The sequence below is a fragment of the Pararge aegeria genome, chromosome 22 (genome assembly GCF_905163445.1).
Source record: "Pararge aegeria chromosome 22, ilParAegt1.1, whole genome shotgun sequence".
NCBI classification, from domain to species: Eukaryota; Metazoa; Arthropoda; class Insecta; order Lepidoptera; family Nymphalidae; genus Pararge; species Pararge aegeria.
The window spans coordinates 7,099,439-7,115,210 of NC_053201.1; the positions used below are offsets into that span (position 1 = coordinate 7,099,439).

Sequence of the window (15,772 nt, forward strand, 5' to 3'; positions counted from 1 at the left end):
GTCGCCATTTTGATGATTAATCCTCACTTGTCACTTCATATTTCATGAAATTGGCCCGTCTACCCGATTTTGTAAGTTAGATAAAAACGAAAATTCGTAAGGTATTAATAGAAAATTTCTTAAAATAACTTCAGGCGATGTCTGACCGAAAACGCTTGCTAGATGATCTCCGTGTTATAGACCTACGCGCTGAGCTAGAGAAACGCAACTTAGACAAGAGCGGCGTTCGCGGTGTGCTCATAAAACGTTTGACTAAGGTAATTGCGAGTGCGAGAGATTCATAAACTTTAATCATTTAAATAGATATGTTGTATTATATTATATGTATTTGTAGCATTTGGTGGAAGAGGGCCATGACCCGGAAACGTTTACATTCGAATTGAGTGGAACAGAGCCGAAGACTCCTTCAAAAAGATCAAGACGGACAGAAAGTTCTGTAGATCCGACCGACACGGAAGATACTCCCGCTTTAGAAGATATGATAGTTCAAGATACGGCGGGCGAAGAGGAACAAACTGATAATACTGAAGAAAATAAAGCAGAAGCTGCCAAGGAAAGCCCAACGAAACCTGACTTAAAAATGGATGTAGATGAAAGTGAAAAAGTCAACAGAAAACGAGAGAGCAAGGATGAGCCTGAAGCTACTCAAGCCAAGAAACAATGCACTGACAAAGATGTTAAGATTGAGGAAAAACTGGAGAACACAGATGCTGAGGACAGCATCAACTTAGATATTGGAGATGATGAACTTTTAAATGAAGAGGTATGTTTCTATGTCTTCAAGGTGAATGTTACTTTGCCACCAATAAGAACAAAACATTCAAATGGATTTATGATGGAAATCGATTAGATAATTATATATTCAATTTTCATAGAAAAACAAAACAATTTTTAGACATAAAGTATTTATTTTTTTACATAGCTTTAAGAACCCCAATTCAGTAGAATTATATAATAAAATGCTGTGAATTATTTATGATATTCTATTTTTTTAATAGTCAAAAAATCTAACAATTGATTGTCTCACTCATATTTCACTTGATCTATTCTAGTTTTCATAACTTAACTATAACATTTAATTTCCATTTCAGACTGACAACAATGCAAAAAATAAAAAAGGTAAGTTTTATAAGCTTATGTTAGGATTAGGATATGCTACATATTTATTTTTGCATATAATTTTGTTCAAGCAAATATCACTACTAAAACATTGAATAAATATCACAGCCACTTCTTGTGCTAAGTAGAAATGTTTCTATTTGTTAAATTATATAATATTACATGTTGTCTTTAACAATGTTAAATAATTATATGTATTGTGAAGTGACACTGATACTGGAGTGGACAGCCAGGAAGAACATTAGTAATAGGGAATAAACAAAAATAGAACCTGCTTGCTGCCTGCACATGGAAAATGAGAAGAAATTGAAAAGTACCAGAGAAGGAAAATATTAGCGAAATGGGAGACTGATTAGCACCATCTTATTAATACTATCTGAACTCATCTATATCCAAAGCATTGTTACAGTGACTCTTCTATCCTACTATTTTAACAGACTTGTTGCGTTTATCCGGTTTTCACCAGTTATAGTGTTGCATCCATACATGGCATGGACAATATGCCTTGGGAGGTAATATTGCTCCACGTGTCATAGAGGCACTGGTGTTAATGTCAAATCAAGTTTTCAGGTGAAGAAAAATTAATCAACAAAGAAAATATACAAGTATCGCACATCTATTTTACTATGAACTTATAAAGAAGAACAAAAACCAGGACGGGCCGCTCATCTCGAGCGTCCTGTGCTGACTCCACTGATTGTTAACACTGGCGTAGATGACGACGCGAGCGAGGAACCTGCACCCGCCTCCAGCGACGATGCGGCGCAGAAGGACTCCACCACGGCGGACATCACCACCAATGAAAATCAACAAGTAACTTCTGAAGCAGCAGCCACTAGGTTGGTGCACATCGAACGATCGTCGCGACGTCGTCTTGCAGCTATATACTACGATATTTACGTTTAAATATTTACAATTGTTATCACTACAAAGTTTTGCACCAAAAGTGCGGGCTGAAAGGAAACAGTATTGATTTTGGACAATGAACTTGCTGAAGTAGCTGCATGTGCTGAGCTGAACATCTGCACCTATCAAGAGCCACAAGCTTTTTCATCAGGAAGAGTGCGGACCAGTGCTTTGTCGTTGATAAAGCAACGACTTACGGCGGGCAGCATTGTCACGAGCTCCGGGCTGCTTCTTCACTTGGACTTCGATGAAGAGAAGACATCATACTACCATGGTGGATTAACGGTGCAAAACTTTGTAGATGATGTGTGTGCTAAAATAATATTTTATTATAAAGCATTTGGACAAAAAAAATCTTTAAAATCATTTACTATATTCAGGGTATACTAAAACAGTATTTCTTTATTGCAGCATTGATACAGAGAAAAGTGATAAGGATGAAAAAGGTGAGAAAAGATGTCTAATTTAAGTTTATTGCAAACATTTTATAAATATATTTTATGTTTTATGTTTGTTGTGATCATTGTTTTTAGATGATAAGGACAAAGATGGAGATGATAAAAGAGAAAAGAAAGATGATAATAAAGAAGGAGGGGCTCGTAACCTATGGGTCAGTGGGCTATCTGGAGACACTCGAGCTAAAGATCTGAAACAGCTGTGCAGCAAACATGGCAAGGTAAGATTCACTGCCTTTTATTATTTATTTATTTATTTAAATATCTGTAAAAATTTTCAGTATACCTATATAATATCTTTATCTTTATTATACCTTCTTGATGAAATTGGATTTAAAGTTATCACTGAACAGAGCTGATTGCATATTATTCGCTTACATTTTGTAAGCAAATAACCCCCACCCTACCCTGCCTTTGAACAAATCCTTTTCCTCATGAAATCTGAGCTTATGTAGAATATTCACAAGTCCAATACAATGCTAACTAGGTATTGCCCAAACCAAACAGTATATCTCACAATTCGTGGGGTCTGATGCGCAGAATTCAGTATTAGCCAATCAACGGAACGGTACATTTGACTAGTACGCGAAGTGAAACTCGCAGCTAACTTCCGCGACGACATAAAAATTAAGTCGAACTATACTAAAGTTTCCATAAAAAAAAATTATAGGTAATAGGAGCTAAAGTGGTAACAAATGCACGCACACCTGGCTCTCGATGCTATGGATACGTGACGATGGCAAGCGCTCAAGATGCTGAGAATTGCATCAAAAATTTACATAGAACAGGTAAACCATAGAAAAATAAATTTATCAATTTGTGCCCTGATATTTTTGTATGATCCATTATACAATAATTAATAATAATCTCTGAGTATTGATGACAAAAGTTGGACTTGTACTATTATGAAATCTGGTTTTGGGTCTATACATCAAATGTCCAAACATACATTTGATTTATGTGTAAACTCAAAAGCACTGATTTCAGTTATCGAGATTTAACTTTCACATGAATAAACCATTTTTCATAACATGATCTCTGAGCCACATAAAACTGGTGCTGACAAACAACAACCCAGGAATTGAAACCAGACACTAGACCATAGACCATTATAAATGCGAAAGTGACTTTGTTTGTCCTTCCTTTAAGTTCTAACTAAGCAACCAGTCAAATTGATTCTTAGCGTAAACATAGTTAAAAAGACGTTGAATAACATATAGTTTTTTTCGAAGTAAACCAACGGTTTCCACGGGATTTTTTATATAAACCGTAACAAAATCGGACTTCGGATTCATATTCCTTGATTTATGTATGATACACTCGCAGAACTTCATGGGCGTATGATATCTGTCGAGAAGGCTAAATCAGAATCAGAATCATCAACGCGTCGCCAACCATCGGCTGGTCGGCCTGAACGCCGTACCAGTAAGGATAGAAAAGACGAAGCTAAGGAAAACCAAGTAAGTAACAATCAAACACTAAACTTATGCCCCGCTATCAACTCACCTGGAAGTTAAATAATTGAACTGATTTCCAAAAAGCAATTGCCAACCTGACATCAGAATGGCTGGTGTGTCTGATATGCTTTATTAACCGACTTACAAAAAAGGAGGAGGTTCTCAATTTTTTTTTTTTTTTAAATTTATACTTCTTTAAAGGCGTTAGGAAAAATTAATGGGCGTGAAATTATACGATGTAACAAATGCGCGCGCACATGGTTACACGATTTTAACAGGATAAAGGTAATCACAAAACCGAGTGAGAGGGGAATACATCGCCCGCCAGCTCACAAAAAACCGACACCCTGAAGGTAGCTATAATCAACATTTTAGTTTTTCAAAAAAAAGGTTTGACGTTGTGCACTTTCAGTTGTCAAAGTCTGCGGGCTCATTGAATTAATTGATTCAATTGTTCAATTGATCAAAAATGTCTGCAAACGTAGAATAAGGCATAAGATAAAAAAATTTAAAAGTTTTTCACCTTGTTACGTTATGTTTGTTAGCTCAAAATTCGGTTCTTTATAAATGTAACAAGGAATATTAAGAATTTGATCTATACTTAGTAACTTTCTACACATTTTACTTGGCACCGACTTAAAAATGTTGTAGACAATATTTATGTCTTGCTTTTGGTCTTAAGTTATAACAAAGTTGGTTTTTTTTTGTCAATATTAATTGCTCTAGGTACTATTCATTTCTATACAGGTGCTATTTAGCATAATTAAGGTACAATTATTTGAAAGATATTTCATCATTTTTCCAACACTAAATGTGCCAACCCAAATAGGAGTATCTAACTAATTAGTACTTATGAAATTCATTGACAGTAATGTACAGTATGAAAATCGGTATCGGTTTTGGCGGACAAATAAATTACATTGTAAAATATTTGTCCTGTAGTTAAAAATGGAACGATCTTTTATTCCGAAACATGGTGACCAAGGATGTAACTTATTAAAGATTTTAACTATTTAAATTTCAAAGTGGTTTGCAAATATACAGCTGTTTATTGAATTTTACAATATCAAATGACAAAAATTAAATCAATAAAATGTAAAAAAAATTAAATAATAGCCGGAATTAGCGTATTCGTGCACAGAATGCCAACGAACATTATCGAGTTTTTACCGCCGCATCAGCTTAACCGTCAAAAAAAATATCCTAAAAGTCTAAAAATGTTTAAACCTTATGCAAAATGTTAATTTCAGATTACTCTAATTAGCCGTTAATGGCTCGATATTTTTATTACTACGAAACTTTGGTAGGTATTTACAACACTTTTTGCGAGACATAAACTCTTCTTAATTTGATTCGAGATACACAAATTTTACATGAAACTTGTTTTTTTTTTTTTAGTTAAAGACTTTAGAACGGCAAAAATAATTGTAGTCTGAGCAATTATTGTGTTATTATTTTTTACGATAATATATTTTTAATGCGAATAATTTTCCTGTTAGGATGATAAGGAAGGCACCGACAAGACTAGCGAACCGAAAGCAAAGAAGGAAGGCGACGTTTCTGGCGCCGAAAGTACCAGGTCCACGTCAGAGTCTCGGGGAAAGTCGCATCGATCAGATAAGGTAAGCTTACATTTGCACTTGCTTATGAATAAAACCGGCAATATCAATTACTACATTGTATTGTACATTATTCGATAAATACCACTTTACTTATTTTGTTTTACCATACCATAAATTACGTGAGGTGTTTTTTTAAATGTTTTGTCCCTTCATATCACGACATCTCACCACGGGGGGAGTCCCCTGGTGAGATGGCGTAATATTTTATTCAACCCCCTCCCCCATCCTTTTCACGTGAGATTTTTCAAAATGTGGGTTTCTTACGTTAACGCGTTGGATTGTTATTGTAAAAAGACCAAAATAGTATAATTTTTTTTTCAACCAGGAAAAAAAATGCGTGATATTTGCCGAGACCCCCCCTTCTCTCCAACCTAAGATAAGATGAGATTTTACTAGACCCCCCCCCCCCCCCCCCCCCTAAAACATCTCACGTATTTTATGAACACCCCCTAATTATAAAAACTTTATTGCACATAAATGAAAACAATAAAAGTTACACTCATAGAAGTAAAACTTGTATGTACTGTGTATATAGATAGTTGTGTGCAAAGGTGGTCTTATTGCTAAAGCAATCTTACAGACAACCCTTGGTGAAAGTAATTTACTAACATGAAAGTTCAGTACAAACAATAAAACATAAACACCGAAAAAACAATAGAAATATTTATTTTTATAATAAATAAATATAACATTCCACATTATATTATATTGAAACAAACTACTTTTAAAGCTTGCTAGAGATTTAGAGGGATTTTTTGAATTGCAACCCCCTTTAATTTTCAACTGCTTGTTTATTTTTATCATTTGTTGTGGAAGCTCAGTAATGGGGTCCCATTGGCATCCTTTGTGTATGACTCTAAACATTATATATTAGACTGCATTTTATCTTAACTATCTTATAAGGTAAACAATATATTCCGTTACTTTTTAGGGTAAACTATGTTTTTCTGTGGTCTAATGAGATTACGTAATTAATATAAAACATCCTTAATTTATTTAAACAGGACAAAACTAGACATAGTTCAAGGAACCGCGAAACTAGGCGGTCTCCTGCGCGGGAAGTGCTTTCGTTTTCTCGGATATGGGTGAGTAAATGTCCACTCGCACGGCTTCTAATGAGAAGAGCCTTTGCAGTGTGAGTGTAAAAGCCTCAATGAGTGCTATAGTGAAATATTATAATCTTCATTAAAAGAACCATGAAGTTTTCACTACAACCTATAAGTTTGAAAAAATGTTTTTAAATGTGTGGGTTATTGCACGGTTATATGGAATAGCTATGCATGACGGCCAACTGGCGCAGTGGGCAGTGACCCTGCTTTGCGAGTCCAAGGCCGTGGGTTCGATTCCCACTACTGGAAAATGTTTGTGTGATGAACATAAATGTTTTTTATGGTTTGTCTGGGTGTTTATCTGTATATTACAAATATTTATGTATATTATTCATGAAAATATTCATCCGTCATATTAGTACCCATAACACAAGCTGTGGGGCTAGATGGCGATGTGTGTATTGTCGTAGTAAATTTATTTATTTATTCTATGCACTCATGGTGAGTGCATGTTGTAAATTATCATCATTGAGGATTGACGTCCACTGCTGCACACAGGCCTTTTGCAGGGAGTGTCAAATTTCACAGTCCGGGGAAACGCGTTTCCAGCAGCTCCCACTGACTTATTTGATTGTGGTCTGTCAACCTCGTTGGGTGCCAATTTCCATCGGTTCCACGGGCTATGTACTCTATGTACTGTGCTCTACGATACGCATGCTCCGTTAAGACCAATCAAGCTGAAACATCTACCGGCGCCTTGGTTATCAGAAGAGATAAAAAATTTAATGGACAAAAAGATCGCGGCGAAATTTAAATACAAAACAAATAATACTGACGCTAACCGGGAAAAATATCATAAAGCACGGAATCGCTGTAATACATTGTGTAGGGATGCTCAACGACGCCATATTCATAAGTCTGTTGAAAGTGGTGACACTGCTAAAACCTGGAAGTTTCTTGAGTCTCTTGGAGTTGGTAAATCATCTCATAGATCTTCTATTAACGTTGATATCGAACTCCTAAATAAACATTTTTCTACTTCTGATACAATTAATAGTTCCGATAAAGAACGTACTCTTAGTATTCTTTCTTCCCACTCAACTCCTAACTTTTTACCATTTACCTTCGAGTCTTTTACTGAATGTGATGTTAAGAAGAGCATAATATCCATTGCATCGAATGCTGTTGGTGTAGATAGCATTACCCGTAATATGATCATTCCAATTCTTGACGTTGTTTCCCCTATTCTAACCCATATCTTAAACTCTTCCATTCTCTGTAGCAAATTCCCTGAAGAATGGAAGTTTGCTCAGATTATTCCTCTACCTAAAAAAAACAACCCTTCATCGTTTTCTGATTTTCGCCCCATTTCTATATTACCATTTCTCTCAAAAGTTCTTGAAAAACTCGTATCTCAACAACTTAGTCTCTTTCTTAATAAGAATAACCTTCTCAGTTCTTTGCAATCTGGCTTTCGTCCTGGTCATAGTACGGCTACTGCTCTTGCTAAAGTAACTGATGATATTCGATGGGCGATGGATAACAAGCAGCTAACAATTCTTATTCTGCTTGACTTTAGCAATGCCTTTAATACAGTTGACTTTGACATCTTGCTTAGTCTTTTACGCTCTATTAACATATCTCCATCAGTAATAGACTGGTTTCGGAGTTACCTCAATGGCCGTCGACAGCGCATTCAGATTGACGAGTCCTTTTCGTCTTGGTGTGATGTAGCGGCTGGGGTACCTCAGGGTGGCGTGTTATCTCCTTTACTTTTTTCTATTTTCATTAACTCTATTACTCAAAACATCTCTTCTCTCTATCACATGTATGCAGATGATATCCAAATATAACGCTCATCTACCCTTCAAAATCTTGGTTCTGCTATTGCAGCTATAAATAATGATATGGCTGCAATTTCTGAGTGGAGCAGGCAATATGGGCTAAAGGTCAATCCTGCAAAATCAAAAGCTATCGTTATTGGTAGCTCAGGAATGATCGCGAGGGTTGATTGGCTGAGCATTCCTTCTGTTATTTATAATGGCATCGCTATTCCTTTTTGTGACTCTGTGAAAGATCTTGGTGTATACCTCGACCGGGAATTGTCATGGACAGTGCATGTCAAAGAGCTGAGTCAGAAAGTGTTTGTGGCGATGAGCTCGTTGCGAAGGCTGCAATCATTTCTTCCAATTCCGACCAAAGTTATGCTAGCACATTCTCTTTTTCTATCTATTCTCGATTATGCGGATGCAAGCTTTCTTAATCTGACCGAGGATCAGCTTAATAAACTTGAGCGTCTTCAAAATCTTGCTATTCGGTTCATATTTGGCCTTCGCAAATATGACCATGTTTCCGTATTTCGACAAAAACTCAAGTGGCTTCCTATTCGTCGTCGCCGGGATATGCATGTACTTTCTCTTCTGTACTGTGTGTTATTTCATCTAAATACTCCCTCGTATTTAAAAGAGAAGTTCACTTTTCTTGGTGAGCAATCTGGTGTAAGATCGTGCCGTGCGCTGACGCTGTGTATGCCTTATCATAAGACAAAATTTTATAAGCGTTCGTTTAGCGTACTAGCTGTGGAATTGTGGAATGCGCTTCCATTGAGCATACGACGATCCAAATCACTGGCGATATTTAAAAGAGCAGTTAAGGCCCATTATATTGTTAACGACTTTTAATAGTATGTATATATGTACTTACTCATTTATTGTATGTTAAAGTATTTAATTATGTAAGTGTTGTTATTATATATATTAGTTTATTTTTATATTTATTTATTTATTATATTATTTACTTTTTATCTATTTGTGCACACTAGTTTATGTATTGGCATGTAGTTATTTGCATGTATGTATTTTAATATTTGTACCACCAGCAGTCTATTCTCCTCTTCTTTTTTTTTCCTAATTCTAAGGTTGCCTGGCAGAGATCGCTATTAAGCGATAAGGCCGCCTTTTGTATTACTACTTCTTTCGATGTTTCTGTTTTTGTTATATTTTAAATGTTGTGGTATACAAATAAAGAGTTTAATAATATGTGCCCGACCCATTGCCACAACAGCTACGCGACTCGTTGGGCTATGTCGGTAAATCTAGCTCTCCTACGGATCTCCTCATTTCTGATTTGATATAGTAGAGATACTCCTAGCATAGCTCTCTCTATCGCCCGCTGAGTGAGCCTTCTTACGAAGGACATGTTTTCACGTCACGTTTTCTTAAGTCATCACTGGCAACAAGCACTTTGCGAAGGGTGTAGAATATTTATCCTTATCCTTACTAATATTATAAAAGCGAAAGTGTGTTCGTTTTTTTATCCTTTACGCCCTAACTAAGAATCCAATTGATTCCGTTTTTTGGGATAAAGTTAAGTGATAGGATGTGAAGAGAAGAGTAACTTTTTATCCCAGGAAAACAAAAACGGTTTCCACGTAATTTGTAAAAAAAACTTCATAAACGCGGGCAACAGCTAGTATATATTAATGTCTATTTCTTTGGAAATTTGCAGAAAGAACGTGACGTAGCCAGAGCGCGCGAACGTTCGCGAGCCGCTCGCGAAGAGGAACGACGTCGGCGCGCGGCCGAAGATGCGTTACGGGAGCGCGAGCGCAGACAGCGTATTGAGAAAAACCGCCTCGCTGTTGAACGTGAAAAGCTGCGTGCAGAGAGGTATTTTTACTGACTTTTATAAATAAACGATTACAATTTCAATGGAATACTATCGCAGTACCTACCTCCCTATCAGGACACGCAATCAACCTCTGCACAACGTCTTCGCCGGCGAAGACAAGGTCCCCGACTTTTAACGTCATCCGGACGTAGACTCACACCACGGCCTCGGCGTGCGTTTTAATCACCGTCCATAACCCTTTCAGTCCAATCGTCGCCTGATCAGAGGTTGGGCCTCACATGAGGCCGAGGGTTCAAGCTCTTCCTGGCAGAGCCCTATTCCGAGGCACGCCAATAAGCCCGCGTTACGCTGTTAAAATCATTAGGGTTAATCAGCTACAAACAATCCGAAAAAAATTGTATTCGTGCTGTACAATATATACTAATATAATAAATACGAAATGTGTTAGTTTGTTACGGAGGGTAACATAAGCTATCCCCGGAAAAAACGGCTCCCATGGGATGTGTAAAGAACTATTATAAACAGACTTAGGACGACAAGTTCTTGTATAAATTGGAATCATCCATTTGATATCCCTACTATAATATTATAAATGTGAATGTAAGTTTGTCTGTTACTATTGAAAGGTATAAACCCAGTTATTAGAATATAAAAAGATAAATAAAATAAAAAAATAATAATTAGCGATTCAAAATAACAAAATAATAATCAACTAATAATGCGATTTCGATTCTTACTTACTTATTGTCTTTCGAAAAACAAAAAAAAAAGCAGACAAAATCGCGGGCAACAGCTAGTTAAAATGTAAATTCTCATGTGGAACCATCACAATTTAAATGTGCAATTTTTATTTTATTTTATCTCCCTATAGGCCCTATAGTAGCGTGCATAGAGGGTATGCAAAGAGTATGCAGATTATATCCAGTACTAGTTTTAAAAAACTTAAGGATAGACATTGTAAGAGTTATAAAAAGTGTACCCTTAAGTATTTATAACTCGTACTGGAGATTTTCTTCCATACCCTCTATGCACGCCACTGCCTATAGGGCATACTTCGTTCCGAATGTTATTATTATCTTTATTATCATTTTTATTTATTTCAGGGAGAAAATTGAACGGGAAAAGAACGAGCTATTACGTTTAGAACGCGAAAGACATAGACTTGAAAGAGAAAAATTAGAATTGGAGAGATTGGAGTTGAAGAGAGCGCAACTAAGGTATGCATTTAACATTAATTAGTACCACTACTATGACCCCACCTTATGAATCCCCACATTTCTAACAATTCTCATGCACGGAAATATTGTTACAGGATTTATGTATCAATATTGTTAAATTTATTCATAAGGAAGCAGATCTTAGATCGGGTTGTTTCATCTGTTATACAGAATAATTCAAACTACTCTATAAGCTATTACCCACAAAGTTTTTGTTGTATTGAATCACTGTTATTATAGTAATGACTTGCGTTAAGCTAAGTTCAGGGAACTCTGGCTAGTAGAGCTGGTAGAATTTCCGACTCTTAAATATGGAACACTTTACTATAACGTCATAGCGTTTTAATGTTCGAAATCAAGGTTATAGATGATTTATATATAATACAGACTAGAAGAAGAGCGTCGCAAGCGCGGCTACGAGAGTGGCACTTACCGCAAGCCTGCAGTCAGCCCGCCACCCGAGCCCGCCTACGAGCGAGACTCGCGACACAAGCGACCACCGCCGCCGCAAATGGTAGTTTTTTTTATGATTTTTTATGATATTTTATGATTCCTAAGCTTAACCTGCGACTTCATTCAACTAACATGACTACATATGACCATAAGTTTATTTACAATCTATGACTTGAAAATCTTAATTTATATAGATTCAATTACCTAAAACCAACATATCAATTATTACGAGACAATCAAATTTCTATTATATTATTATCTCGATCTCGATATTTTCAAATTGATTTGCACTTATATAATATACATTTTTATACACATAATATCTTTTGGATCTGTATAACATTTTACGTGCTTTAATAAGGGCCTTCTTGTCACTGATGCAAATAAATTGTAAATTAATAATAACACATTAAAAAATCGATTATATCGATTGCCACATGCAAATGTATCGAAGATACCATAACGGATTTTCATAACCACTATACTATCGATAGTCTAGTATAGTCCAGACAACGGATGATGACAACGAGTGGTTTGTTGATAGGCCTCAGGTCGCGGGCAGTTCGAGGCGCCGCCTCCGCCGCGGTTTGAGATGCCGACCAACTATGATCGCGGTAATGACAAGCGCGACCGCGACCGCGACTACAAACGGGACTACCCAAGGCATGTCTCCTGTAAGTTGATACTCATAATTTTTTTTTTTCAACTACAAGGATGTAAGTGATGATCTAGTCTAAGATAGCGGTATCTAAGACTGGATCATTCATAGTTATATTTGTAGCTCCTTATCGCTTACTACGTGATATCGTACCGAAACGCTAAATCGCTTGGTGTCTGTGGACGGTGGCTAGCCACGGCCGAATCCGCCAGACGAGGTAAAATTCAGGCACCGGGGATATTATAAAAAATACTATAATACCCCAGCCGTATACATACCTTTCCTGTATACTGTTCTGACTGACGGATTTTGAGATTTAAGTTCTATATAAGCTACAGTTAAAGTACTGGTACTTTTGAAATGAAATGAAATTTATTTTTAGAGATAAATCCTTTAGAAAGATATCATTCAAATATATATTATTGTCATAGTCTAAAATGTATTTTTATTTCAGCTGGTAACATGAAGTACCCCAGTAATGGCAGCACAAATGAAGACACACGGCAACAAATGCCTCCTGGCACGAGACTAAAAGAACCTGGGTGAGTGTAATTAATTTTAAATACTATGTACAGAGTAGCTATACTTTAAGACAGTGCTCCAAATCATCTCAAATCTCTATTAGCCTTATGTCCTATATAAGATAGTAAGATAGTCTCTTGAGTACATTTTTTATGATACAAAAAAACTCCCTTGCATTGGTTTACCATTTATTGCAATATCACATCTTGATGACTGCCTACTTCTGTTTGTACAGCTAGTTGAATAGGTAAAGATTATAAAAATCAATTACCTTGTGTTACCCTGTGGTAATGCTCGCAAAAACTGAAAAAGGTGTTTTTAGTTTCGTTCGCCTCAATACTCAAATGTTTTAGTTTCTGTCTGAATTAATTATCTATCTGATATAATTAATTGTTAATTAATGTTTGCAATCAAACCGCAACTAAAAAAATGCATTTCAATGATTAACTTCTTTCAGCCGGTCATACGACGCTCGAGAAGGTCGCTCGTATCGCCCATCACCCCCAGGCAAACCGGAACCACGAAATTGGAATGCTTCTAATCGGTACCCCGATGCGGCAGCAGCTTCTAAAGGTATTAAAGGTACTTTTATAATATTCTATGTGTGACCTACGTTTTTGTTATTTTTAAAACCTAATATGTACATCATCATCAACCTATTATCGAGCAAGGTTTAAGTCACAGTGCTGATTGTAGAAGTCTTGACACACCCTTGAGAGCATTATGAAGAGCTCTTTAAGCCGGTTTCCTCTCGATGTTTTTCATTACCGTTAAAGGAAGTGATATTTAATTGCTTAAATAAAAAGCATTAAAAGATGAGTGTGGGGATCAAACTCTATCCCCCAAAGGGGAACCGAAGCATTATTCACTAGGCTATTTTTTATCATTAAACGTAACTAATGTCACTTAACTTAGTGTCTTCATTATTTACTTAAATCAGATCCCGTACGATAAATGAAAATACCAACACAATACCATACCTTGTCGCAAGAATCTAAAGACTTGTTAGGTTATAATATGAGTTGCCTAGTTAAAATAAATTGGTTAATGGTCACATGAATGCTTAGGAATATTTTTTGAGTAGACGTTACTTTCTTAGGCCTTGTTCCTTCGTTAGTGAAAACGGGCATAAAGCGTACTATTATAAAACAGGCATGAAAGATCTATAATATCTAGTATATTTCCCGCGTTTATTACGGTTTTCTACAAATCCCGTTACCAATACTCCCGGAACCGTTAGTTATTCAAGTTAACTGTTTGCTTATTTAGAGCATTAAAGGAAGGACAAACAAACACTTTTGCATATTATATTCTTCTTCTCAGTCGGTTCACTCTTGCCAGAGCGGTCTTGGTAGTCACATCAGTGTTGTGGCACGCTTGACCTATTCGTCGCCACTCCTCTCTGGCAGCTGCCTTTCTAGCAGCACGTAAGGGACTGCCACATCCACTGCGACAGCCTCTGCTGCCTTTATTTGGTCCCATTGGTACATCCCATCTCATGGGCGATCTTCCGCGTGACCCGATGCCCTCAATTCTTCCTTGGACAACAAGACGTTCTACGTGTATTATTAAATTGTAAATTAATAATAAGGAATAAATGTTTGGTGCAGGAAGCGTAAGCGGTGGCGGCACTAGCGGTGGCGGCGAGGCGTGGACGGGTGGCGAGCCCCGCTATGGTGGCGGTGGTGCGTACGAGCCGCGATATCCGCCCTCTTACCCCGCGCCCCCACCCGCCGCCACTTACCCCGACCGCTACCCCTCCGGCCGGGAGTACGCGCGCAAGTACTGACACCTACCCACAGTGTCTACCAAGTACAGGCGCTACAGACGCCGTACGGTGAGTACTGTAATATTATAATAAATATTTCATAATATGGTTAGTGTGAGCCACTCTGATCAAATGTATGTGTGAGGCCAGCCTAAAATGGTAGCGGGCTAACCTAATATGGGTATGGCAGTTGTATTAAATAAAACCATTAATCTGTTTCTAGGAAACTTTGTGGGTAGTGGTTGGCCTGGTTAGTTTGGTAACTAACCAAGTCCACCAAACAATATTTCTTAGAATATATTTTCGGAAAAATCCACAGATTTTTTAGGTTGCCTTTTGTTTCATTGCTAAAATAAATTTAATCTTTTAAAATAAATCCCACAATGAGAAGGGATGAAGGCCGTAGTCCACCACGCTGGCCCATTGTTCGACTTCACACACCTTTGAGAACATTATTTGGAGCTCTCAGGCACGAACTCAGCCCCCCCGAAAATGAATTTGAGCTCCCGCGATGCGCTATCACCGCGTTATTATAATACTGACATGTAATTCTCTATTTATTTTTAGGTACATTGATGGGACTCCACTGTAATCCAATTTCGCCATGTCGTTTGTGTTTTAGTGTTAATGTATATTTAGTTATTAAATAAATAATGTTTCATTCCCTTTATTCTTTTACAATAAAATATTGTAGATACTATTTGCTGTAACATGCAAAAACAAATTTGCCTTATTCTTGATATACCTAAGGCTATGTCTGTGTTAAGAGTAATTATTTAGGTTAATGTGTTATTTTATTTTATATTAAATTTGATCTTTCAAATAGTTGATGTAGCGAAAAACATTTGTAATATATTTAAAAATATTACCATAAAAGCTAATTCTGACTTATTAATTGGTTTCATTAAAACATGAA

General features: G+C 36.7%; 1 protein-coding gene across 2 annotated transcripts; it reads left to right on the plus strand.

Moving 5' to 3' along the window:
• On the plus strand, positions 1 to 15,681 carry LOC120633610 (SAFB-like transcription modulator). 2 transcript variants are annotated; one of them, XM_039903850.1, is made up of 18 exons: positions 1 to 257; positions 335 to 763; positions 1,092 to 1,119; positions 1,835 to 1,958; positions 2,437 to 2,471; positions 2,559 to 2,701; positions 3,151 to 3,268; positions 3,807 to 3,940; positions 5,437 to 5,559; positions 6,564 to 6,644; positions 10,116 to 10,276; positions 11,342 to 11,455; positions 11,843 to 11,969; positions 12,453 to 12,582; positions 13,021 to 13,108; positions 13,546 to 13,670; positions 14,699 to 14,925; positions 15,424 to 15,681. In XM_039903850.1, exons 1-17 carry the CDS (start codon positions 138 to 140, stop codon positions 14,875 to 14,877), a joined length of 2,259 nt encoding a protein of 752 aa, XP_039759784.1. In that variant the 5' UTR covers positions 1 to 137; the 3' UTR covers positions 14,878 to 14,925; positions 15,424 to 15,681. The 2 variants fall into 2 exon arrangements, with proteins under 2 accessions (XP_039759784.1, XP_039759785.1); XM_039903851.1 differs by having other exon boundaries at positions 2 to 257; positions 13,546 to 13,661.
• Positions 15,682 to 15,772: the final 91 nt, after the last annotated feature.

Bases quoted from the DNA above. Each gene is read 5' to 3' on its own strand.
- LOC120633610 (XM_039903850.1), top strand. From the start codon at position 138: ATGTCTGACCGAAAACGCTTGCTAGATGATCTCCGTGTTATAGACCTA. The intron at 3,941-5,436 runs GTAAGTAACAAT...TTTTCCTGTTAG, and splicing joins ACGAAGCTAAGGAAAACCAA to GATGATAAGGAAGGCACCGA. The intron at 12,583-13,020 runs GTAAGTTGATAC...TTTTTATTTCAG, and splicing joins CTACCCAAGGCATGTCTCCT to CTGGTAACATGAAGTACCCC.